The sequence below is a fragment of the Oncorhynchus mykiss genome, chromosome 3, assembly GCF_013265735.2.
Source record: "Oncorhynchus mykiss isolate Arlee chromosome 3, USDA_OmykA_1.1, whole genome shotgun sequence".
In the NCBI taxonomy this organism is placed as follows: domain Eukaryota; kingdom Metazoa; phylum Chordata; class Actinopteri; order Salmoniformes; family Salmonidae; genus Oncorhynchus; species Oncorhynchus mykiss.
In genome coordinates, this window is record NC_048567.1 from 31,018,535 (window position 1) to 31,044,876 (window position 26,342).

Here is a 26,342-nt window from a genome sequence, read left to right on the forward strand (position 1 = left end):
TCTAGAGCTCTCTCTCCTGGGCACACTGCTTAGTTTGGTGAGGGTTGAGCGACTCACACACCTAATGACTCCACGGTCACCCTTACCATTTTGGAGAAAGAATTTAGTTTGACTCGAGTAACAAAAAATATATCCTCTCCGTTTTTATCGTGGTTCACGTTCCTGTACGCACCATTGTCAAGGCCGTCACGCAGGTGACATTGGTACTTATAATACAATCAAATTACATGATTTCTGTTTCTGACACAGATGGCAGCAAAGTGCTATTATTTGTTGGTGAATAGGCCCATATTCATAAAGCATCTGAGTGCTGATCTAGGATCAGTTTGGCCTTTTATATACAGTAATAATGAATGTGTTTATGGACACAGGACCTGATCCCAGATCAGCACTCCTACTATGAGACTCTCTATGAATACAGGCCTAGGTCTAACTCTACTAAGTAAAGCATGCCATGTGTGATGTGATAGACCCTTCTCTCTCTCTCTCTCTTTTTTCTTTCTCCGTATCCCAGAATGCTTTGTATGTTCTGCACAGGATCTAGCCATTTTGCGCCTCACTGATGCCAGAGGCTTCTCCTTAGATCTCCCAACATCCCTTCCGGAATTGCAGATTGAGATTCCCGCCCCGAACCATCCAGGAATACTGTTAGGCAAATGAAGTTGTTTGGAACCCATATTGACATGTTATCTCTTTATCTGGTGATGGAGACAGGGGGAGGGAAGAGAAAGAAGTGTAACTTGGGTAATTGAGCCGTGTCAACGCCGCTTATCGGTAAAGCTGCGGCGCGTCACGGAGCTAACGAGGTGTGGCGCGGCGAATTAGTCTAAAGCGAGTGGAACGTGAAACTCCTTAATGTTTTTATTTATTTTATTTTATTATCTCCCTTTAAATTAAGAGCCTCCCTCGAGGCTAAAATAAGGCTTTAATAGTTAAATTAATCTGGGGAAATATTGATATGGATGAATGGCATGGCGGAATGTTCCCTTTGTTGCAATAATGACGAAGGCAACAGTCGTTTGCGTTAAGGATGCACCCTCGGAGGTAGATCCTAACCTGAGAGGACAGGGGATTTAGAAACCCGTTTCAACAAATGGATTTGCTCTTTTACCACTTAGCCTTGCCCTTCATTTGAACCTGCCATTTGTGTGGCGCGTATATGCTAGCTTGTCTGTGACACTCTATGCGTGCGTGTGCGCACACGTGTGTGTGTGTGTTCGTGTGTGTGTTCGTGTGTGTGTGTGTGTGTTCGTGTGCGTTTGTGTCTGTCGTCTCACTTTAGCAGGCCATTGCCAGGTGCCTCCATCAGGCCTTGCCAGTCATGCCAGTCACTGTTTGCTGCCATGCTCAGAATAAGCCAGTGGACTAAAACATTTTTATCAGAGTGAGTGATGCAAATCTCACAACACGCCAGTTTGATTTGTAACCCTCGCTATCAAAGAATACTAATTAAAATCATATTTTTGCATATGTCTTCATGTCTTTCATCCGCGTATGCAAATCGCCCCCGTTGCCTTTCAGCACTCTGTAATGAGGTTTATGAAGGACAGCTGTAATCCATAATTAACAGAAATGTTTGCAAGCTCTTTTTTTTCCCCCATGCGGCAGTGACTTAAACAACCTAGAAAAAGCTAGAAAATGCTAACTTAATTAGCGTGTTTGTTTATTTATAGCTAGTTGAAGCAGTCAGTCAGTCAGTGAGTGCTGTGCCATAGCCTCCAGTCACCCAGAGTGTCTCCCTCCCCTGTGTTTGATCTTGTCATTCTCCTTCGGTGGAGAGGAGTTTGGTTTAGTCACTCCCAGGCAACATTCTGGACGGATGGATGGATGGAGAGATGGAGCTAGAGAGGAAAAAAAGAGGAGGGAGAGAATGATGATAACAAAACAAAACAGCGGAGACTGTTTGAATATTTATATGGGATGTTAGTTAGCATGGGCTGCCCTCGGGGTGGGGGGGGATGATGACGGATGTGGCTCTGGGGCGATGGTAGGAGAGCAGAAGGACGTGTGTGTGTGTGTGTGTGTGTGTGTGTGTGTGTGTGTGTGTGTGTAGTAGGGGGAAAATGCCATTGTGATATGAATGAACGGTGAAATGATTAGGCTATACGCTCTTAACAACATTACCAATAAAGAGAGTGGAAGTCAGAGAGGCAGATGGAGAGAGACTTGCTGAGAGAACGAGAAACAAACAAGCCAGGGGGAGGGGGGGGGGGGGTAAATAGAGGAATAGAGAGAGTAACCGAAAGAGAGAGAGCGATAAAGAGAGAGAAAGTCCAGGAGTCCACAGTGAAGACCAGTGTCTGCAGTAACACTCCAAACCACGCAGCCGTTGGCTCAACTCTTTCTTTCATTCTCTCTCTCTCTTTCTCTTTCTCTCTCTCTCTCTCGCTCTTTGTTTCTTTCTTGTTCCTCAGTCATGTCGTCTTAGATGTGGTCATTGTCTGTCAGCAAGAACACTGTAATAGGATGTCATTACTGGTGAATGGCCAGAGGATGAAACGCTAGAGAAACGAGGTTGATCCCTGACTAGTTAGGCCTGTCATCCCACCATTATGGCTTCACGAACTGTTTAGGGAATGGAACAAACTCAGGGCTTTGAACATGGTCAGGACATTGTGGCGGAGTCTTGGAATGACGTCCCAAATATTTCCTTGTGTGTGTGATATTGTGCGTTTCTGTCTGTGTGAGTGTGCGTTCGAGGGTGTATGAGTGCGTGTCAGTGTAGATACACTCTCTACACACTCTCTTTTGATGTTGAACCACTGTAATGACAGGATATCCAAGGCCGTGTTCAGTAGGCACTCAACGGGAAGAAAACGGGGCAAACAGGGAGTTACTACCAGACCAGACTTTTTCCGTTGCGAAGCGTTTGAAAACATTTTTTTTTTACAGTGTGGCCTTGTGAACACGGGTTAAACCCTTTTTCTTTAGTTAACCTGCTGCGTCCTAGTGGCTTTGTCCTCACTACAGTTGCAAAGTTTTCACGAAATCCCAGTTGGACAATTCCCAGAATCAGGAAGGAATAAACAGGAAACATGGAATCCTCCAACCAGGATTTCTGGAAAGGCAGGGAATTTATGGAGAGTTTTACAACCCTGATCCTGATCCTGATACAACCCTAATCTCTGTCTGCTCCCCGGTTAACCCTTTCATTTACTGTGGTAAAGAGGCCCTCTTTGTTAACCCTTTGCCCCCTGTGTTCTCTTTCTGACCAGGTGGGCCTTTGTGATGAAGAAGCACCTGAGCACTCACCTGTTGGGGAAACATGGACTGGGCCAGCCCAAAGAGAGGTAGGACTGACTACTTTTGCCTCGCTTTGTCTCTCTCTGTCTTTCTCTCTCGCTCTCCCTCTCTCGCTCTCCCTCCCTCCCTCTCTCTCCTCTCCTCCCTCTCTCTTCTCTCCCTCTCTATGTATGATTGGGAAGATGTGATGTCTCCATCTCTCGCCGTGATGTTGCGTGTAAAACTTTCCCAGTGTGCCCCTGTCTGTCAGCGACGCGGCCCGGCTGTCAGTCTTCATTGTTTGTGTGTGTGTGATGAAGACGAAGTTTCAAAGTCCCCGTGGCATGCGAGGAATGAGACGTTAAACACCCCTCAACCTGTCAAACAGACCCGCTAAGAGAAACCAGACGTCTTCTTTAAAACATTTTTTTTTTAACAATTGGGCGACATCTTAAAAACCGCCTTTCAAATTGATACTTTTGACAATATGTCATATTAGATATGACAAGTGGCTTGAGATATTAGCAAAGTAGGCGCACCATATGCTGCCCTGTAAATACACACTCATTATTGACTGGATTCAGACTGGCAGCTGCTCGTTGGGAGAGAGAGTCTCACATCCCTCCACTATTTCACTTGTCTGCTTTATTCTCGTAAACAGCACGTGACAAACTAAGGCGAAACTAAACTGTCCAGGGCAGAAATGTTTGTACCACATAGATGTTATATCAAGATGAATTGCCACATATATATTTGTCCATTTGGCTTGTTTTGTTTTTCGTACTTTGAGGATGCTGGTTGGTAATGTGAGTGAAATCACAGTGGGGCTGGTCCGTGTATTGTGTCTGAATGAAAGACCTCTGTGCCCTTGGCTCGGTATTAGAGGGCGACATTACAGCAAAGGTCGGCGAGAGCACGCACGCCCCCAAACGCACGCGCACAAACGCACGCGAACACACACCAGCGGCAGGCATGAATGGAGTGGCCTTGTGGAGCTTGGAGGTCTGTGTGTTACCTGACAGCATTTACCTCTCAGTGTGTCTTTACCAAAAGCAACTAGAGTCACACTGCTGCCCCGTAAAACATACTGCAGTGCCATACAACACCATTACATCACACGCAAACATACACACACAAACGTTTGCACGTATGTGCACGTGAGCGAGGCAAGTGCATGTATGCATACAGATATCGGCATTGTACCATTATTTTCTTTTGCTTCTCTCTATTAAACACACACATACACACACACACACACAGCGAGAGGCCATGAGGTTTGTTCTATTTCAACCTGTAAAACACGGTGTCATCATTTTTCTGACAGTCCTGGAGACAGAATTTATCTCATCATTAATTAACCATCATATTTCCAACCCAGCAGTGCTTAATTAGCACAAGGTCATTGGGGAGGGCTTATTAAGTGGAACAAATTTGGGTGAGTGTAAGTGGAGAGAGAGCCATGAAAAGGGGAAAATATGGAGAGTGTATGGTGACAGTGCTGGCCCAATGATTGATAACTGCACCAGTTTGAAAAGCCCAGACTTGGAGACTGGAGGGGTAGCTGGTGACGTGACTGGAGGAGGGGAGATGGGACTGGAGTGGTAACTGGGGATCAGGAGAGAGGGAGGGAGGTAGTGGGAGGGACCGGGGGCTGGCGGGAGTGGGGGAGCCAATTGCAAACATATGCTGCCTGGCAGGCAGGGGAGAGATGGATTGCAGCAGGACAGTGTCAGAGAGGCTGTTTCATCACCATCGGCCCTATTCACCTGGTATTTTTAGAACACTGGGGAGATCTGTTAGTCAAAGGAAGAGAAGAGGAGGAGGGGTGGGAGGAGGAGGGGAGAGACCTGACTAGCCATAGTGCCCAGCTCCAGTTCGCTTAGTTTGTCTGGGCTCTGGAAAAACAGGTTATTTTGGGTGGGGGGGGGGGGGGGGATGGACTGGGATGGGCAGGGGATCCGGAGGTAAGATGACAATCTCCAGCCTCCATCAGAGAGAGAGAGACAGAGAGAGAGAGACAGAGAGACAGAGAGACAGAGAGACAGACAGACAGAGAGACACAGTGACAGAGGTTCTGACCTGTTCTAATATGACACATCTGGGTTCCGGTTTCATTCACCACTATTCTTCACTGTGCAGTTTGGAGGTCTGCGAACCTTTGGCTGTGCATGTGTCTGTTTACGTGTGGATATACAGTCAGGTCTATAATTATTGGCACCCTTGATAAAGATTAGCAAAAAAGACTGCATTAAATAGATAATGCAAATACTGAGCTACAGGTAACTGCCAAAATAATGGGAGCACTTGAGTAACTGAGGGATACAAAGTATATTGAAAGCAGGCACTTTACCAGGTGTGGTTCCTGAGTTAATTAAGCAATTAACATCCCATCATGCTCAGTATAAAAATGCCCAGTTGCCCATTTTGGCTACCATGACTACAATAAGAGACCTCAGTAACTTTGAAAGAGCTTAAAGTGTGTGTGTGTGTCTCTCAGTCACCAGCTCTCAACCCAATTGAACACATATGATAGATTCTGGAGCGGCGCCTGAGACAGTTTTCCACCACCATCAACATAACACCAAATATGGTGGAAGTTCTGGTGGAAGAACGCTGTTGCATTCCTCCAATAGAGTTCCAGACACTTGTAGAATCTAACAAGTACAACAACAACAACAAAAAGCCTTAAAAAAAAAGGGGGTCAAAATACCTGACAGCTGCGTTTACTCCGCCACCCTCCCCTCGCGAGGAGAATGGCACAGAACCTTTCTCTAGAATGTTTTATGAGACTGGAGAACACGTTGGGAGGGATCTTAGACCGTTCCTCCATACAGAATCTTTCCAGATCCTTGATATCCTTCGTCTGCTCTCCTCTCCAATTCAAACTACAAATTCCAGAGACTTTTTGATTTTGTGGTCAAATGAACCATTTCTTTGTGGATTTGTCCTTTCCATAGTCATACAGTGAGCTCCAATAGTATTGGGACAGTGACACATCGTTGTTGTTGTTTAGGCTCTGTACTCCAGCACTTTGGATTTGAAATGATACAATGCCTATGAGGTGAACGTGCAGACTGTCAGCTTTAACTTGAGGGTATTTTCATCCATATCGGGTCCGTTTAGAAATTACACCACTTTTTATACATTGTCCCCCCCCATTTTAGTGGACCAAAAGTTGTATATGTCTGTTAAAGTAGTCAGAACGGTAGTATTTGGTCCTATATTCCTAGTACGTAATGATGATCGAGCTTGTGGCTACAAACTTGTTGGCACCATTTGCTGTTTGGTGTGCAGATCTGGACTCTATCAGTTACACCCCACTTGTACTTGAGGAAGACCAAGAGGTAGACCACCGCCAGGTAATATATCAATTACATGAGAAGGTTGCAGGTCCCCGAGGAGAGATTTAATACGCTCTGAGCTATTTGTTAATATACTAAACCAAGGTTGGGTATGTGGGGTTCTGTGCAATTGTCGTTTTATACGTTATGCTAGCTTTTGCGTAGCATTTGTGGCTCCCAAACCAATACAAGATGGGTTTCATGTCCATATCATCAAGTGTCTAAAAGAATGTGTGTAGCTCGCTGAAGTGCGAAAAATGCTAATATCAGGAATATTGACTTGCATTGATTTTGGCCCACAAATGCTACAACATTAGCGTTTGAAGACAGTGGCCAGGGAAACAAAACCAAGGCATAGTTTGTTTTCTTACCTTCCCCATAGGCTGCTTACAGGGTAAGGAAACCAATAAGTCATTTTATAATTTGTGTGAACTATCCCTTCAATTTGACAAAGTGAAATTTGTGAGATAAATGAAAAAATAATCAAATATATTCCTACAATTCAATAGTTTGATGGAATTAGGCCTAAGTCTACGTGCGTGTCAAATCAAATTTCATTGGTCATATACACGTTTAGTAGATGTAGAGAAATGCTGCTGGTGTGTGTGTGTGTGTGTGTGTGTGTGTGTGTGTAACGTGTGTCTGTGTGTCTGTGTGTGTGTTACGTGTATCTGTGTGTGTTACGTGTATCTGTGTGTGTGTAACGTGTATCTGTGTGTGTGTAACGTGTATCTGTGTGTGTGTGTGTAACGTGTATCTGTGTGTGTGTAACGTGTATCTGTGCGTGTGTAACGTGTATCTGTGTGTGTGTAACGTGTATCTGTGTGTGTTTAACGTGTATCTCTGTGTGTGTAACGTGTATCTCTGTGTGTGTAACGTGTATCTCTGTGTGTGTAACGTGTATCTCTGTGTGTGTAACGTGTATCTCTGTGTGTGTAACGTGTATCTCTGTGTGTGTAACGTGTATCTCTGTGTGTGTAACGTGTGTGTGTGTGTAACGTGTATCTGTGTGTGTGTAACGTGTATCTGTGTGTGTGTAACGTGTATCTGTGTGTGTGTGTAACATGCATCTGTGTGTGTGTAACGTGTATCTGTGTGTGTGTAACGTGTATCTGTGTGTGTGTAACGTGTATCTGTGTGTGTGTAACGTGTATCTCTGTGTGTGTAACGTGTGTCTCTGTGTGTGTAACGTGTATCTCTGTGTGTGTAACGTGTATCTCTGTGTGTGTAACGTGTATCTCTGTGTGTGTGTAACGTGTATCTCTGTGTGTGTAACGTGTATCTGTGTGTGTGTGTAACGTGTATCTGTGTGTGTGTGTGTGTAACATGCATCTGTGTGTGTGTAACGTGTATCTGTGTGTGTGTGTAACGTGTATCTGTGTGTGTGTAACGTATATCTGTGTGTGTGTGTAACGTATATCTGTGTGTGTGTAACGTATATCTGTGTGTGTGTAACGTGTATCTGTGTGTGTAACGTGTAACATGTATCTGTGTGTGTAACGTGTAACATGTATCTGTGTGTGTGTAACGTGTATCTCTGTGTGTGTGTGTAACGTGTATCTCTGTGTGTGTGATGCTGGTTTGTTGCTGGCTTGAAAGATGTAAATACACCTAAACCAACAATTTAATGAGGCGGACTTCTGCAGTTGTGATTGACGGCTGTGACCTCGCCTTCATTTAACGTCATTTTGAAAAGTGTTCAAAGATGGCTGCCCTGTCTCAGGTATCCATGTTTTTTAGGCCATTGTAAAACTACCCCCCCATTTTCACATGAATAATAATAATAATGAATAATTGAACTAATACACTTTTTTCACTCACTAAATGGGCGTGTTGACAGCCAAATGTGTCCAATTTATTTCACTGATAAAGTCGGTGAAATGGTTTTCATAAGAACTATCAATGTGGGTCAATAACATTGTGAAACAAAAACCATTACTTTTGCTGGGTATGGCCATTCATCTCCACTTACTGTATTTTGCCAATAGGGCCGTCGTCCCTGAATCACATTTTTAAAAATTGTAATCAGATTTGTCATTTAGATACTAATATTAAACTAATCTGCAAATATGTAAAAATGAAAATGAAAATAACACTATGACTGATCAAAACTCTTATGGCGTTGTCCTGTCCCTCTGCAGCAGACACTTTTGGGGCTTTCTTGGCACTCTGTTGATAGACTTGCGCCCGTGGCTCGTGCTCCATGATAAAACGGGACAGTGGGGTAAGTTAAACCAAAGGGGTACGTTGAGCCACCCTTGTTTCTAGGAAACCGTACACAAAATTCATAATTGTAACAACTATTTAGGAAGAGGTCATCATTTCATGGAGTCTGTGAAGGAAGCAACCACATTGAAAAAGTGGTAAGGAAGTTAGGTCCAAAAAAATGAATTTATTGTGTTAGAGGTTTCATGATGCTTGTATCTAAACCAAAGTACATAATTTTAAGATAGTTCCTTACTGTACATCAGTTGGGGGTCTCTAGAAGCTTCAATATGAGGCCCGAAACCTAGCATGAAAGTGCGTCCTTGTAGCTGTGTGGGCTAATATAGACAAAATGTTTGCCCTGGGGTAAATTGAGCCAAAGTCCATGGGGTAAATTGAGCCAGCGGTTGAGCCAATGGCAAATTGAAGCGTTTTCTTCCCAGGTGTAATGTAGGGCATTATCGCTGGGATATGAGGTAACAAAGCACAAAGTGGTTTTTTAGATGTTAAGCCTGTGTTAATAAACGCTTAAAATGAATAAAAGACAAAAGTGCTTTTGTTTCGTTGTGTTTGGGAAATAACATAGTCATGGTTTTAAATACTGGTGATATTTCATTCAGTACAGAAATTTGTAGGCAGCTTAATTTACCCTGTCCCGTGGCTAAAATTACAACGGGGTAAGTTGTGCCAATAGATTGTTTGGGACAAGCTTTGTTTTCAAAACTGTAATGCTTGCCTTAGTCCTGATTTTATTTCCAGGGCCTCTGGCCTCTGGCCCAACAGCCTGAAATATATGTTGATATCTTCCTTAGAAAGAATACTATACTTCCCTTGACAAGGTGATGCTGAATGTAAAAGATGGATCAACTTACCCCACTCTCCCCTACTCAAATCAGCTACACGTGATTAAAATGGGAGTAAAACGGATCAAATCCTAACTATTCAAATCTTTGGGGTCAGCCCTAGTAGCCAAGCCAATATCACAAACAATCCACACCATGCCAAGGAGAGAGGGAACAAATAATGAATTAGCCTAGCTAACATTAGGTATTAATACTGCATGATGGTTCAACAAAGACATGTATGTGGTGGGTCCACAACCACACTCTACTGCAGTGCTGTTCAGGTACAAGCAGCGTGTCTGTGCCAGAGGCCGAGGGTGGCAGAGCGGGCATCTGGCTTGGCAGTACCAGGTTCTGGGCTCACAGCCGCTTCCCAGTGTGCCGTACGGTGCGGCCATATTGCCCGGTCGCTGTGGACTGAGACGGGGCAGGCTGGACAGGGGCAGAGGGGGCGGAAGAGTCCTGCAGGGTACCAGCATGGTGGCAATGTGGACCACACAGTCCAAAGCCCTGCCACACTCACAGGGGTCCAATTACACTAGAGCGTGGGCATGTGTGTGTGTGTGTGTGTTTACTCTGCAGAACGGTGCTGTAGAGAGAGGACGAGGTTAAGAGGGAAATATTGTGGCCCTTAATGATTTGGAATACATCCATCTCTCCCCTCTCCCCCTCTCTCCCTTACCTTTCGGTATCAGCTCTGAGTTATTGTTGCCACCTAAGACTAATGGTGTCATGGTTAGGCCTGCACTGCTTACTGTACACAGACAGTGGCCTGTCATATCAGAACAAGTATGATCACAGCAGGGCCATGTTCATTAGGCACCAAACGGAGGAAAGAAGACTTGTCCAATACAAACGCTAATTTTTAGTTTTTCGTAGTAACACTTTTCGACAACGTTTTCCGTTGAGTGCCCTAATGAACACAACCCAATCATATCCTATATTACGGCCATAGAGGCTGAATGCACAATGCAGATATTTGTGCATTTTAAAAGGCTTTGAACGGCAGCAACAGTCACTGCCACTGTGGTAGTCAGTCTCCTGTGGCTGGCGTGTAGTAGAGAGACCTTGGTGGCCCATTGCTCACCTTTGTGCTGCTGTGTGCTTGTTTGAACAGGCGCCAGTGGACACGGCCTCTGTTTACCCTATTCAATATTTCATGAGGGATGAATGGTCGGCGCCGAATGAGGGATCGCGTTAATATTGCCGTTGAAATTAAACGCTAATTAGAAAGAAGTGTGTTAGTCTAAAAGCCAATGCAGTCTATAAAAGTTTGATTACTGTAAAATTAGGTGCATTAACTTTTTTATGGGTTGGCCTGTGCAATCGCTGGAGAATGGTTTTATGCACTTGTCATGGGCATATGGTGCAGGCTGGCGGTGTGTGTGTGTGTGTGTGCACGCAGTGGTGAAAGTACTTAAGTAAAAATACTTTAAAGTACAACTTTTTTTCCTTCTTTTTTCACCCCCTTTTTTTCTGACCTGTTAGTCAGGCTGATTGAGGTAGGATGTACATGTAGGTATCGTTAAAGTGACTGTGTATACAGTGGGGCAAAAAAGTATTTAGTCAGCCACCAAGTTCTCCCACTTAAAAAGATGAGAGGCCTGTAATTTTCATCATAGGTACACTTCAAATATGACAGACAAAATGAGGGGGAAAAAATCCAGAAAATCACATTGTAGGATTTTTGAATGAATTTATTTGCAAATTATGGTGTTAAATAAGTATTTGGTCACCTACAAACAAGCAAGATTTCTGGCTCTCACAGACCTGTAACTTCTTCTTTAAGAGGCTCCTCTGTCCTCCACGTGTTACCTGTATTAATGGCACCTGTTTGAACTTGTTATCAGTATAAAAGACACCTGTCCACAACCTCAAACAGTCACACTCCAAACTCCACTATGTCCAAGACCAAAGAGCTGTCAAAGAGCTGACACCAGAAACAAAATTGTAGACCTGCACCAGGCTGGGAAGACTGAATCTGCAATAGGTAAGCAGCTTGGTTTGAAGAAATCAACTGTGAGAGCAATTATTAGGAAATGGAAGACATACAAGACCACTGATAATCTCCCTCGATCTGGGGCTCCACGCAAGATCTCACCCCGTGGGGTCAAAATGATCACAAGAACGGTGAGCAAAAATCCCAGAACCACACGGGGGGGCCTAGTGAATAACCTGCAAAGAGCTGGGACCAAAGTAACAAAGCCTACCATCAGTAACACACTACGCCGCCAGGGACTCAAATCCTGCAGTGCCAGACGTGTCCCCCTGCTTAAGCCAGTACATGTCCAGGCCCGGCTGAAGTTTGCTAGAGAGCATTTGGATGATCCAGAAGAAGATTAGGAGAATGTCATATGGTCAGATGAAACCAAAATATAACTTTTTGGTAAAAACTCAACTCATCGTGTTTGGAGGACAAAGAATGCTGAGTTGCATCCAAAGAACACCATACCTACTGTGAAGCATGGGGGTGGAAACATCATGCTTTGGGGCTGTTTTTCTGCAAAGGGACCAGGACGACTGATCAGTGTAAAGGAAAGAATGAATGGGGCCATGTATCGTGAGATTTTGAGTGAAAACCTCCTTCCATCAGCAAGGGCATTGAAGATGAAACGTGGCTGGGTCTTTCAGCATGACAATGATCCCAAACACACCGCTCGGGCAACGAAGGAGTGGCTTCGTAAGAAGCATTTCAAGGTCTTGGAGTGGCCTAGCCAGTCTCCAGATCACAACCCCATAGAAAATCTTTGGAGGGAGTTGAAAGTCCGTGTTGCCCAGCAACAGCCCCAAAACCTCGCTGCTCTAGATGAGATCTGCATGGAGGAATGGGCCAAAATACCAGCAACAGTGTGTGATAACCTTGTGAAGACTTACAGAAAACGTTTGACCTCTGGCATTGCCAACAAAGGGTATATAACAAAGTATTGAGATTAACTTTTGTTATTGACCAAATACTTATTTTTCACCATAGTTGTTTATTTCCTGAGGGGGAATAGGCTTTGTCGTGCCCTCTTCACGACTGTCTTGGTGTGTTTCGACCAATCTAGTTTGTTGTTGATGAAGACACCAAGGAATTTGAAGCTCTCAACCTGCTCCACTACAGCCCCTTGTCTCATCGCTACAACTCCCGTACGGGCTCGGGAGAGACGAAGGTCGAGAGCAATGCGTCCTCCGAAACACAACCCAACCAAGCCGCACTGCTTCTTAACACAGTGCACATCCAACCCGGAAGCCAGCCACACCAATGTGTCGGAGGAAACACTGTGCACCTAGCGACCTGGTCAGCATGCACTGCGCCCGGCCAGCCACAGGATTTGCTAGTGCGCGATGAGACAAGGATATCCCTACCGGCCAAACCCACCGTAACCCGGGCGACTCTAGGCCAATTGTGCGTCGCCCCATGGACCTCCTGGTCGCGGCCGGCTGCGACAGAGCCTGGGCTCGAATCCAGAGTCTCTGGTGGCACAGCTAGCCTTAGACCACTGCACCACCCAGGAGGCCCTTTAAAGTACTACTTAAGTAGTTTTTTGGGGTATCTGTACTTTACTTTACTATTTATATTTTTGATTACTTTTACTTCACTACATTTCTGAAGGAAATAATGTACTTTTTACTCCATACATTTTCCCTGACACCCAAAAGTACTCGTTACATTTTGAATGCTTAGCAGGACAGGAAAATGGTCTAATTCACACACTTAAAGAGAAAGTCCCTGGTCATCCCTACTGCATCTGATCTGGCAGACTCACTAAACACAAATGCTTTGTTTGTAAATTATGTTATTATTATTATTATTATTATTTATTATTATTGTGTTCCCGTGGTTATCCGTACATTTAAAAAACAAGACAATCGTGCTGTCCGGTTTGCTTAATATAAGAAATGTGATTATTTATTATTTAAATGTATTTATTTATTTACACTTTCACTTTTGATACTTAAGTATATTTTAGCAATTACATTTACATTGGATACTGAAGTATATTTAAAACCAAATGTGTTTTTGAAAAACTTTTTACTCAAATAGATTTTACTGGGTGACTTTCACTTTTACTGGAGTCATTTTCTATTAAGGTATCTTTTACTTTTACTCAAGTATGACAATTGGGTACTTTCCCCACCGCTGTGTACACAGCTGCGTTCTGAAAAGCTGAGGTCCTCATATGCAACAACTCTTCCAGAGATGTAATCATCCGAATGTTGTTATCAGCCAGACAGACTCGTTGGCCTAACTACCAGCAGCAATTTAGTCTAGGTCTAAACTAGCTGTATTGGTATTGGTAATGGTCTTCAGTTAGTACCCAGTCACAACGGCGTGTCTTTGTGAAATGAGACCGCTGGTCTGTATTCCTAAAGTGTCTCAGAGTAGGAGTGTCGATCTAGGATCAGTTTACCTTTTTAAATCATAATGAATAAGACCACATGGACAGGGGGGGGGGACCTAATCCTAGATCAGCACTCATAATCTGAGAGACTTTATGAATATGGGCCTTGTTCCAATATCCACACTAGCACTTAGTATGAAGCAATGTAGAGTGTTGGGCCAGTAACACAAAGGTTTCTGTTTCTATTCCCCGAGCCGGCAAGGTGGGAAAATATGCCGTTCTGCCCTTGAGCAAGGCAGTTAACCCCCAACAACAACTGCTCCCCTGGCGCCGAGGACGTAGACATCGAACAAGGCACCCCCCCCCCCCCCACCTCTCTTGATTCAGAGGTGTTAGGTTAAATACAGAAGACACGTTTCGGTTGAATGCATTCAGTTGTACAACTGACTAAGTCTTCCCCCTTCCCCCTAGTATAGACATTTGAACTGACCAGTAGACGAGCGACTCTCTGACAGACCTCCCAGTCCATCTCCCAAGCCTTTAACTTTCAGTCTAGGAATGATGTCATCAAGTAACATTGGAACACAAGTGGCGTTACCCAAACCACGAGAGAAGAGAGTGTGCTCAGCTCAGCCTCTGTCTAATTTATGACAAGAGCACAAGTGGAAGAACTAGCATTGTGGGGCTAATTGTCGACAGGTCAGAGTTCCCTCACTGCGACTCCATGTGGGGCTACTTGTTTCTGCCTTTCTCAATTGAAACATCAGACTGTCACTGCAAGGAATGAATGTTGCCAGGCCTCACTAATGAACCAATGAATCAATGAATTAGCTAAGCAGCGATTCAATTAATGCGAGCTGAACGGAGGAGCAGGAGACGTGGACATATCCCGGAGAAGGTGATTAGCGCCGAAACAGATACAGACACACGCGAACCGGTCACGGCTGCCAATATCAGTTATTACAACTTTCTCCAACTTTGGACCTTTTCCTCGTTTATTAGCGCGGTAATGGATTTATCATCACTTCCTGATGTTGTATTGATGATAAGATGTCTGTTTTTTTAATGCTAGTGTTGTGCCAACCCCCCCCCCCCCCCTTCTAATTTTCTTAGTTTTGTGGCTAGAGTCAAATACTTTCTGTTGCACACATCGGAGTCAAGTACTTTCTAGAGAGATGACGGAGTTTGTCAAAGAGATGTATTTATAGACGAATACAAATCAGTAGCAGATTTAGGCACGGGTACATATGAGCATGTGACACCGGTGTTCAAGCTGGTTAACCTTTAGAGGCAGACAGTGGTTAAGATCTTTCACACAACGTTCACCATGCATGTGACTCTTCACTTTACTGTGCCGCACATGGTGGGCGGATCGATTCAGCTCGGGTGGTCAGGTTTGTGTTGCCGGGTGTGCGTGCTTGCGTGAGCTCAATACCGAGTGTGTGTGTGTGTAGGTTTGCGAGAGAGAGCATGATGTGTGGCTTGATGAGGTCCAAGAATAGACATGTCATAATCAACTTTTGCAGCGTACAGCAGGGTGGTTTGTTCCGCCCGAGTATCAAATCATCTCCCCAAGTTTTGTGTTTCCCGAATCCCAAAACCCCCAGAGCCGAACTGGTTCGAGAGAGAAAAAAAGAACGAGAGGTTCTCCTTGATTATGTGACATCCTCCGGAAGGCCTCTGCAGTTGTTTCCTCCATTACTTAGGGGGAGGGGAGGGGGGGGGGGGGGGGGCTTCGCGCTATTGAGACTGTCACTCTCAATTTGGGCTAACGGTAAGCATGCACGGGCCTCCTGGATATTCTCCCCCACACCCACCCAGAGTCCCCCTCCTCTCCACTCTGCCCTTCCCGCCACCGATCGCCACGGTGACAGTTTGATTACATCATCAATCGTGGCTGTTAACAGTGGTTTTCCTGAGCACCTGGGCAGGCAGGATCACAGCTGGCTCTGAGCTACCGCTGTCCCCCTGACCTAACACTGTGTGTGCGTCTGCTGGTGCACCTTTCTCTTTCTGTGTGCGTGTGTGTTTCTCATTTCCATTGGCACAAGGGGGACTTGAAGTGACCCGCACGGTGCACTGCAGGATTTTATTGAGTGAACACATGTCTGACTGTGTTTTGCTGTTGTTTCAGCTCAATACAAAATTAGGAGTTATTTTCTCCTGATATTGACCTGCAGGTCAAGGTAGTAATCAATTATATAATTGTATTACACTGAGTTTGAGAGATTGTTAATTTTTTTGGGGGGGTGGAGTGTGTGTGTGTGTGTGTGTGTGTGTGTGTGTGTGTGTGTGTGTGTGTGTGTGTGTGTGTGTGTGTGTGGTGTGTGTGCCTGCCCAGAGTCTCGCTCACAACAGAGCATCATTCACTGTCCTACAGATGCATAGAGATACTGTATGTGACAGCAGGCTGTTGCTCTATGCCGAACAACACACACACACAAACACACACACTATAAATCCAGGTACTTCCTCCCTCTATTTTCTTTTGCTGTGAAGCCAAATCCCTCATCTTCCCGCTAAATCTCTGTAAATGTATAATGGGACAAAGTGTATGTCTCGTTTCAATTCCTCAGCTATTACATGATTAAATAAATGTCCCGGGTCTTTTCACCATTTTTTATTTTTATGGCGAGGTGGCCAGTCCCCCTCACACACCACTCCCTCCACGCCACACACACACACACACACATACTGCCTACCTCTCACAGATGCAGAGGGTGCTCGTAATTGCGTTTGGGAGTCGTGGGTGAGGAACTAAAGTTCTGAATTAACGTGCAGCATCCGTTACTCTGTCTCACTTAGTGTGTTGTCTCTGTCGTACTGCTGGAACAGTAGCAACATGATGAGCGGCTAGGGAACTAGCTTGTGCATCACATGATGTAACGTCTTTACGTTGAAATAGTCATGTATCATCACAACAAGAAACTGTTTGAAATGCCACCATCACATAATACTGGTTGAAATTACGTCATTATAAAAGACTGGTTGAAAATACGTCACGGCAACAAGAAACCGGTCCTTATGAGGTCATTTTAACAAGGTATTTGCCCGTTGGGGAAATCTAGGGATTACGGTCCAGTATTCTATCATTATGAAAGGTCATTGATCATTCTCAGAGAGGTGGTTTTGGATGTATGAAAAGTAGAATGAGAATTATTGGTTGTAGCTGATGCTGTTTTGTCTCTCTGTCTCTGTCACTGTTTCTCTCTCTGTCTGTCTGTGTGTCTCTGTCTCTCTCTGTCTCTCTCTCGGTCTCTCTCGGTCTCTCTCTCGGTCTCTCTGTCTCTCTGTCACTCTCTCTCTCTCTGTCTCTCTGTGTCTGTCTCTGTCTCTCTGTCTCTGTCTCTCTCTCTCTCTCTCTCTCTCTCTCTCTCCTTCTCTCTCTCTGTCTCTCTGTCTCTCTGTCTCTGTCTCTGTCTCTCTCTCTCCCTGTCTCTCTCTGTCTCTGTCTGTCTCTCTCTGTCTCTCCTTCTCTGTCTCTGTCTCTGTCTCTGTCTCTCTCTCTCTCTCTCTCTCTCTCTCCTTCTCTCTCTCTGTCTTTCTGTCTCTGTCTCTGTCTCGCTCCCTGTCTCTCTCTGTCTCTTTCTGTTGCTGTCTCTCTCTCTGTCTCTCTCTCTCTCTCTCTCTCTCTCTCACTCTCTCTCGTCGAGTGCATGCTGGGAGTGAGCGTTAAGCAGGAGTGATTGTGAGAGCGAATGGAATTTATTTTCACTCTATCGGGTTTTGGTATGTATATATATATATATATATATATATATATATATATATATATATATATATATATATATATTGATTGGTTTAGTTGTTTTAAGGGTATCTTGTTTAACTATCACTAAGCACGTATAGGGGTGGTGGGATCTTTGAGGTTGGTTTTTCGCGAGGGCACAACCAGCGGGTGGGGCTGGTTGCAATGGCCACTCGCGGAAGTGTAGAGTTTGAAAAACTGAGTCGGAGGCATGAAGTAAAGATTCCTGCTGCGGCCGGGTGTTCAGTGGAAGAATGTAGCCTGGCTGTGGGTGCTATCATTGGGTATGATAGCATCAAATCAGCCTCAAGGATGAATAGCGCTGTAGTGATATTCTTAGATTCAATTGAAAAGGTGAATAAGATAGTTGAGAGAGGTGTTGTGTTGCGGGAGACACAGACGCCGGTATTTCCGCTTATGAATCCGGCGAAGAAAGTTATGCTTTCTAACGTGCCACCATTTGTTAGAGATGAAGTGTTAGAGCGAGAGTTATCTCGCCATGGTCAAATCGTATCTACAATAAAGAAGGTTCTTTTTGGATGCAAATCTCCGTTGTTGAAACATGTCGTGTCTCATAGGAGACAAGTGCATATGATTTTAAAAAAGGAAGGAGATGAACTGAATTTAGCGTTTAGTTTTAAGATTGATGGATTTGATTATGTCTTCTATGCATCTACTGAATCAATGAAATGTTTTGGATGTGGAAGAGAGGGGCATTTGGTGCGTAGTTGTCCACAGAATGAGCGCGCTGAGCCTGGTAGTAGCTTTAGTGCGGGTGCGATTAACGCACCACCGCGAAGGGATGAAAATACTACGGGTGCGGGGGAAGAGAGAAGGTGGGCAGATGTGGTTGGAAAAGTACGAGAGGAAGGCATTGTGGATACGGGGGCAATTGTGGTAGATCAGAACAAAGAGGGAGGAGAAACAGTAGGTGAGATTGTGACTGCCGTCGCTGTGGTGCTGGAAAATGAAATTGGAGGTCGAGAGGAGATTGAAATAACGGAAAAGGAAGCGGATGTTTTCAAAATACCGAGGAGTAAAAGGAAGAATTTAAGGGGTGGTGAAGGGTCTAATTCTAAGAGAAAGGTAGAGATGGATAAATCAGTTGAAGATGAACAGGTTGTAGAGATGGAGTTTTCTTCTGGGGAGGATAGCGAGAGTGAGTCATCTGACGCGTCACAACAGTATAGTGAGATAGATGGGGTGGAAGGGAGGTATGGGATCGAGAAGATACGTCAATTTCTGAAGTTGACAAAAGGGAAGAAATATATGCAGGATTACAATGTAACTGATTTTTTCCCTGAACGTGAATTGTTTATTGAATCAGCAAAGTTTCTGATATCAAAAATTACAGGGGGAGGTTTGAAAAGCCCTGAAATTGCTAGACTCAAGAAAGTGGTCACGAGAGTGATGTGATGTAAATTCTAAAGAAAATGAAAGAGTTCAGTTGCAGTTTTAACTCTGTAAAGAGATGTGGTGGCTATATCTTCTTCTTTTTTTTCCTTCTTTTTATCCATGAGCAGTTTTAAGATCTCTTCTTTAAACGTAAATGGGGCAAGAGATGTTAAAAAAAGAGCCATGGTGTATGAGTTAATGAGGGGAAAGGGAAGTGACATAATTTTTCTACAAGAAACGCATAGTAATTTGGAAAATTAAGTTATGTGGCAACAGGAGTGGGGGGGGGGGGGGGGGGGGGACAGTGGTGTGTAGTCATAAAAACTCAAAAAGTGGGGGTGTGGTTATCTTGTTCTCAAAAGGGTTTTTGCCTTTGTCATATGAGGTTGAAGAGGTAGTTGAGGGGAGGTTATTAAAAGTTAGAGCAAGGTATGAAAACATCAATATGTGTCTGATAAATGTATATGCCCCAGTGGTGACAGTTGAGAGGGTATGTTTTTTTAGAGACATTATCAAATACCATTGAGAAATGTAACAAAGAAGATTATTTGTTTATTGCTGGGGATTTTAACTGCACAGTTAGCGATTTAGATAGAAATCACCAAGAACCTCATATAGCCTCAAGGACGTTTTTAAAACGCCTTATTGTAACAAATGAACTGTGTGATATTTGGCAGAGTCAACATGGAGGAACAAGGCAGTACACCTGGGCGCATGTGAGAGAGAACATCATCTCTATGGCCAGGTTAGATAGGTTTTATGTTTTTGAGCATCAATCTCAGGTCTGTAAATCAAGTTTGATAACTCCAGTGGGATTTTCTGATCATTGTTTAATAACAGAGGTGGTGTTCATTAACGATGTAAAACCTAAAAGCGCATACTGGCATTTTAATATAACTTTATTGAGTGATGCTCACTTCAGGAACTGTTTCAGGTTTTTTTGGGAGAGGTGGAGGTCTCAAAAGGCCAGTTTTGTATCCCTTCAACAATGGTGGGATATAGGGAAAATCCAGATTCAACAATTTTGTAATCAATACACGAGGAATGCCACCAAGCATATCACCAGATCAATGAAAGCCCTAGAGATTGAAATAGTGGAACTCATGACGCTGGTTGAGACCACAGGAGATCGAGGCCATACTCAGGCCCTCAAGAGGAGAAAAGCTGCATTGGCAGACCTGCTGGGTATCAGAGCACAGGGGGCACTGGTGAGAAGTAAGTTTCAGGGAATATCTGAAATTGATGCCTCATCCAAATTTTTCTTTGGTTTAGAGAAAAAGAATGGACAAAGAACAATTATTCATTGTCTCAAATCAGCTGTTGGACAAGAGCTCACTAGCCCTAGTGAAATTAGAAAGAGGGCAGTGGAGTTCTATGCTGAGCTCTACAAGTGTGAGTACAAAGAGGACAAAACAGTGACACAGCAGTTCTTTGATGGGCTCCCAAAGGTGGCTGCAGAAGCTGAGGTTGAGCTTGAGCAACCATTGTCTTTGCAGGATTTATACACTGCATTAAAAGGCATGGAAAATGGAAGGGCACCAGGCATTGATGGGCTTCCCGTTGACTTTTTTAACCTCTTAGAGCTCTAGGGGCGCTATTTCATTTTTGGATAAAAAACGTTCCCGTTTTAAGCGCGATATTTTGTCACGAAAAGATGCTCGACTATGCATATTCTTGACAGTTTTGGAAAGAAAACACTCTGAAGTTTCAGAATCTGCAAAGATTTTGTCTGTAAGTGCCCCAGAACTCATTCTACAGGCGAAACCAAGATGATGCATCACCCAGGAATTAGCAGAATTTCTGAAGCTCTGTTTTCCATTCTCTCCTTATATGGCTGTGATTGCGCAAGGAATGAGCCTACACTTTCTGTCGTTCGCCCAAGGTCTTAGCAGCATTGTGACGTATTTGTAGGCATATCATTGGAAGATTGGCCATAAGAGACTACATTTTCCAGAGGTCCGCCCGGTGTCCTTTGTCTAAATTTGTGCGTAATCTTCAGGTGCAGGCATTTTCTCCTGGGATTCAGGAGAGAAAGCATGTTTCCAAGAACGATGTATCAATGAAGAGATATGTGAAAAACACCTTGAGGATTGATTCTAAACAACGTTTGCCATGTTTTCAGTCGATATTATGGAGTTAATTTGGAAAAAAGTTTGCGTTTTGAGGACTGAATTTATGGATTTTTTTTGGTAGCCAAATGTGATGTATAAAACGGAGCTATTTCTAATACACAAGGAATCTTTTTGGAAAAACTGAGCATCTGCTATCTAACTGAGAGTATCCTCATTGAAAACATCAGAAGTTCTTCAAAGGTAAATGATTTTATTTGAAGGCTTTTATGTTTTTGTTAATGTTGCGTGCTGGATGCTAACGCTAATGCTAACGCTAAATGCTAACGCGAAATGCTAACTCTAGCTAGCTACTTTTACACAAATGATTGTTTTCCTATGGTTGAGAAGCATATTTTGAAAATCTGAGATGACAGTGTTGTTTACAAAAGGCTAAGCTTGAGAGATGGCATATTTATTTCATTTCATTTGCGATTTTCATAAATAGTTAACGTTGTGTTATGCTAATGAGCTTGCTGATAGATTTACACAATCCTGGATACAGGGTTTTTTTCATAGCTAAACGTGACGCAGAAAACGGAGCGATTTGTCCTAAACAAATAATCTTTCAGGAAAAACTGAACATTTGCTATCTGAGAGTCTCCTCATTGAAAACATCTGAAGTTCTTCAAAGGTAAATGATTTTTTTGAATGCTTTTCTGTTTTTTTGTGTAAATGTTGCCAGCTGAATGCTAATGCTAAATGCTACGTTAGCCATCAATACTGTTACACAAATGCTTGTTTTGCAATGGTTGAGAAGCATATTTTGAAAATCTGAGATGACAGTGTTGTTAACAAAAGGCTAAGCTTGAGAGCTAGCATATTTATTTCATTTCATTTGCGATTTTCATGAATAGTTAACGTTGCGTTATGGTAATGAGCTTGAGTCTGTATTCACGAACCCGGATCCGGGATGGGGAGATCAGAAAGGTTAAGTCTTTTTGGGCTATGTTGGGAGAGGATTGGTTAGAAGTAGCTAATGATAGTTTAACCTGAGGGTTACTACCAATAAGCTGCAGAAGGGCTGTCCTCACCCTACTGCCCAAAAAGGGTGACCCGAGGGAGGTGAAGAACTGGAGGCCGGTGGCTTTATTGTGCACTGATTATAAGATATTGTCAAAGGCTTTGTCCAACAGGCTGAGGGAGGTGATGGGGCAAATCATACATACGGATCAGTCCTACTGTGTTCCTGGCAGGCAGATAGGGGATAACATTTCTCTGATTCGTGATTTTTTGGACATCTCTAGGGCTATTGGGTTGGATGCTGGTCTAATTTCAATTGATCAGGAAAAGGCATTTGACCGAGTTGAACATCAATGTTTATGGCACACGTTTGAGGCGTTTGGGTTCAGCTCTGGTTTTATTGCCATGATAAAGGTGATATATGGTGACATTGAAAGTGTATTGAAAGTTAACAGTGGTTTGAGTGCTCCTTTTAAAGTGTGTAGAGGTATTAGGCAGGGATGTTCTATGTCAGGGATGTTATATGCCATTGCTATAGAGCCACTACTAAATAGCATTAGAAGTCGCATTGCAGGGGTGTGCCTTTCAGAGGATATTCCTCCTATTCGTCTTTCAGCATATGCTGATGATGTAGTTGTGCTAGTGAAAAATCAAGCAGAGGTGGATAGCTTGAGTCTAATGGTTGATCGTTTTAGGGGAATATCCTCTGCAAAGGTAAATTGGGAAAAGAGTTGTGCTTTACAGATTGGAGAATGGTCTGGAGGGATCATGGCTTTGCCAGGGGGGCTAGAATGGTGTAAGGGAGGTTTTAAGTATCTTGGAGTGTACCTAGGAGATGAGGGGACAATGGAAAAAAATTGGAGTGGGGTGGTTGAAATGGTGGAAGGGAGGATGAGGAGATGGCGTTGGTTATTATCTCGTATGTCATATAGGGGGCACACTATTATAGTTAACAATGTGATTGCCTCTGCACTGTGGCATCGGTTGTCAGTTTTAGAACCACCATCTGGCCTTCTGGCTAAGATACAGGCAATTATTGTGGATTTCTTTTGGGATAAATATCCCTGGGTTCCACAAAGTGTTTTGTATTTGTCAAAAGAGGAGGGGGGACAAGGTCTTGTACATCTTGCTAGTAGGGCTGCTGCTTTCCGGTTTCAGTTTATTCAAAGGTTGCTTTATGGACCGGAAAATGTGGTGTGGAGAGGGGTGGCAGGTCTTGTATTACAGCGGGTTGGAGGATTAGGTTTAAAGAAGGCTTTATTTCTGGTTGATAGTAGCCAGATTTCTAGGGAGGGAGTACCTCCGTTTTACAGAGGCCTTCTCAGAGTGTGGAGCATAATGAAGGTGTCCAGACGAACTTCAGCGGAGTCAGTGCACTGGCTGTTGGAGGAACCTCTGGTGTATGGGGCAAGACTGGATTGTACAACCACAGCTGTTCCACATTTCTCCAAGATTCTGGTGAAGGGGAAAATCATCACCTTAAGACAGTTAATGGCCATGGCTGGGCCCGCCTTAATGGATGGAAGACGGGTGGCAGAACATTTGGGGATGAGGTCGGAAAGGATTGTCGGACAAATGCTGGGGAGCTGTAGAAAGGCTCTGTCAGCGGAATAATGGGGTATGCTTAGTAGCCACAAGAAGAAGGTGCAAGATGAAGTTGTCTCATTTCCAACACTAGGGATTACACCAAATATCCCAGAGTCAGAAAGAAAGGCGTTATTGCTGGATTTGAGAGGGTTGGAGGAGGTGGGTTTGGATGAGGTGAATGGGAAGGAATTGTATAGGGGGTGTGTCAAGGTGTTGAATAAAGATAAATTGAAAAATAGAAAAGACACTCCATGGAGGGTAAAATTGGGCATTGATGACAAGGTGAAGCCAGCATGGAGAGCACTGTACAAGCCACCGTTACAAAAGGGTACTGGTGATATGCAATTGAGGGTTTTACATGGCATCATTGCAGTTAATGCTTTTGTATCTGTTATTAACTCAGATGTTAGAGATGGATGTCCTTTTTGTAATATAAGAGAAAACATTTTTCACTGTTTTATGGAGTGTGAGAGGATAAAACCTCTATTGGAAATGTAGGGGAGTTTTTCAATAACACTGTGTTTATTTTGGGGTTTCAACATAGTAAACAACAGAAAAGAAAATGTCAAATGTTAAATTTTATTTTGGGACAAGCTAAGATGTCAATTTTTCTGAGTAGGAAACATAAGATAGAAACGGGATATGGGCAGGATGTAAGATGTGTTTTTAAAGGATTAGTGAAAGCAAGAATAAAAGTAGATTTTGAGTTCTTTTCAGCTGTAAAAGATCTCCTATTATTTGAGGAGAAGTGGGCCTACGAAGGAGCGCTTTGTTTTGTAGAGGAGGGGAAATTATTTTTTGCTGATGAAATAAGTTGAATGTATATGTTAGGTATTTATTTTTGTTTAGGATTTACATTTGTTGTTTCATTTCTGAAAAGGCAGTGTGTCATTATTTATGTTAACACTTGAGTAAAAAATAAAGGTTTTATAAAAACTCAAAAACTCTCTCTCTCTCTCTCTCACTGTTTCTGTCTCACCATCTCTCTCTCTTTCTATGTCTCTCTGTCTCTGTTTCTATGTTTGTCTCTGTCTCTCTCTCTCGTGTCTCTCTCTCTCTGTCTCTCTCTCTCTGTCTCTTTCTGTTGCTCTCTCTGTCTCTCTCTCTCTCTCTGCCTCTCTCTCTCTCTCTCTCTCTCTCTCTCTGTCTCTTTCTGTTGCTCTGTCTGTCTGTCTGTCTGTCTGTCTGTCTGTCTGTCTGTCTGTCTGTCTGTCTCTCTGTCTGTCTGTCTGTCTGTCTGTCTGTCTGTCTGTCTGTCTGTCTGTCTGTCTGTCTGTCTGTCTGTCTGTCTCTCTCTCTCTCTCTCTCTCTCTCTCTCTCTCTCTCTCTCTCTCTCTCTCTCTCTCTCTCTCTCTCTCTCTTTCTCTTTCTCTTTCTCTTTCTCTTTCTCTTTCTCTTTCTCTTTCTCTTTCTCTTTTTCTTTTTCTTTCTCTCTCTGTCTCTCTCAATTCAATTCAAGGGCTTTATTGGCATGGGAAACATGTGTTAACATTGCCAAAGCAAGTGAGGTAGATAATATATAAAGTGAATATATAAAGTGAAATAAACAATAAAAATGAACAGTAAACATTACACATACAGCAGTTTCAAAACAAAGACATTACAAATGTCATATTATATATATACAGTGTTTTAACAATGTACAAATGGTTAAAAGACACAAGATAAAATAAATAAGCATAAATATGGGTTGTATTTACAATGGTGTGTGTTCTTCACTGGTTGCCCTTTTCTCGTGGCAACAGGTCACAAATCTTGCTGCTGTGATGGCACACTGTGGAATTTCACCCAGTAGATATGGGAGTTTATCAAAATTGGATTTGTTTTCAAATTCTTTGTGGATCTGTGTAATCTGAGGGAAATATGTCTCTCTGATATGGTCATACATTGGGCAGGAGGTTAGGAAGTGCAGCTCAGTTTCCACCTCATTTTGTGGGCAGTGAGCACATAGCCTGTCTTCTCTTGAGAGCCATGTCTGCCTACGGCGGCCTTTCTCAATAGCAAGGCTATGCTCACTGAGTCTGTACATAGTCAAAGCTTTCCTTAATTTTGGGTCAGTCACAGTGGTCAGGTATTCTGCCGCTGTGTACTCTGTGTAGGGCCAAATAGCATTCTAGTTTGCTCTGTTTTTTTTTGTTAATTCTTTCCAATGTGTCAAGTAATTATCTTTTTGTTTTCTCATGATTTGGTTGGGTCTAATTGTGCTGCTGTCCTGGGGCTCTGTAGGGTGTGTTTGTGTTTGTGAACAGAGCCCAAGGACCAGCTTTCTTATGGGACTCTTCTCCAGGTTCATCTCTCTGTAGGTGATGGCTTTGTTATGGAAGGTTTGGGAATCGCTTCCTTTTAGGTGGTTATAGAATTTAACGGCTCTTTTCTGGATTTTGATCATTAGTGGGTATCGGCCTAATTCTGCTCTACATGCATTATTTGGTGTTCTATGTTGTACACGGAGGATATTTTTGCAGAATTCTGCGTGCAGAGTCTCAATTTGGTGTTTGTCCCATTTTGTGAAGTCTTGGTTGGTGAGCGGACCCCAGACCTCACAACCATAAAGGGCAATGGGCTCTATGACTGATTCAAGTATTTTTAGCCAAATCCTAATTGGT

The 26,342-nt window shown here is 43.4% G+C and overlaps 1 protein-coding gene across 2 annotated transcripts in view; it reads left to right on the top strand.

Annotated features, from left to right (window-relative positions):
• Positions 1–26,342, top strand: part of LOC110518266 (zinc finger protein 407) — a 188,288-nt gene that overhangs the window by 79,214 nt on the left and 82,732 nt on the right. For both annotated transcript variants that reach the window (XM_036973835.1, XM_036973836.1), the window contains exon 4: positions 3,216–3,290. In XM_036973835.1, the coding sequence (XP_036829730.1) occupies positions 3,216–3,290 (75 nt within the window). The remainder of the gene's footprint in view (positions 1–3,215; positions 3,291–26,342) is intronic.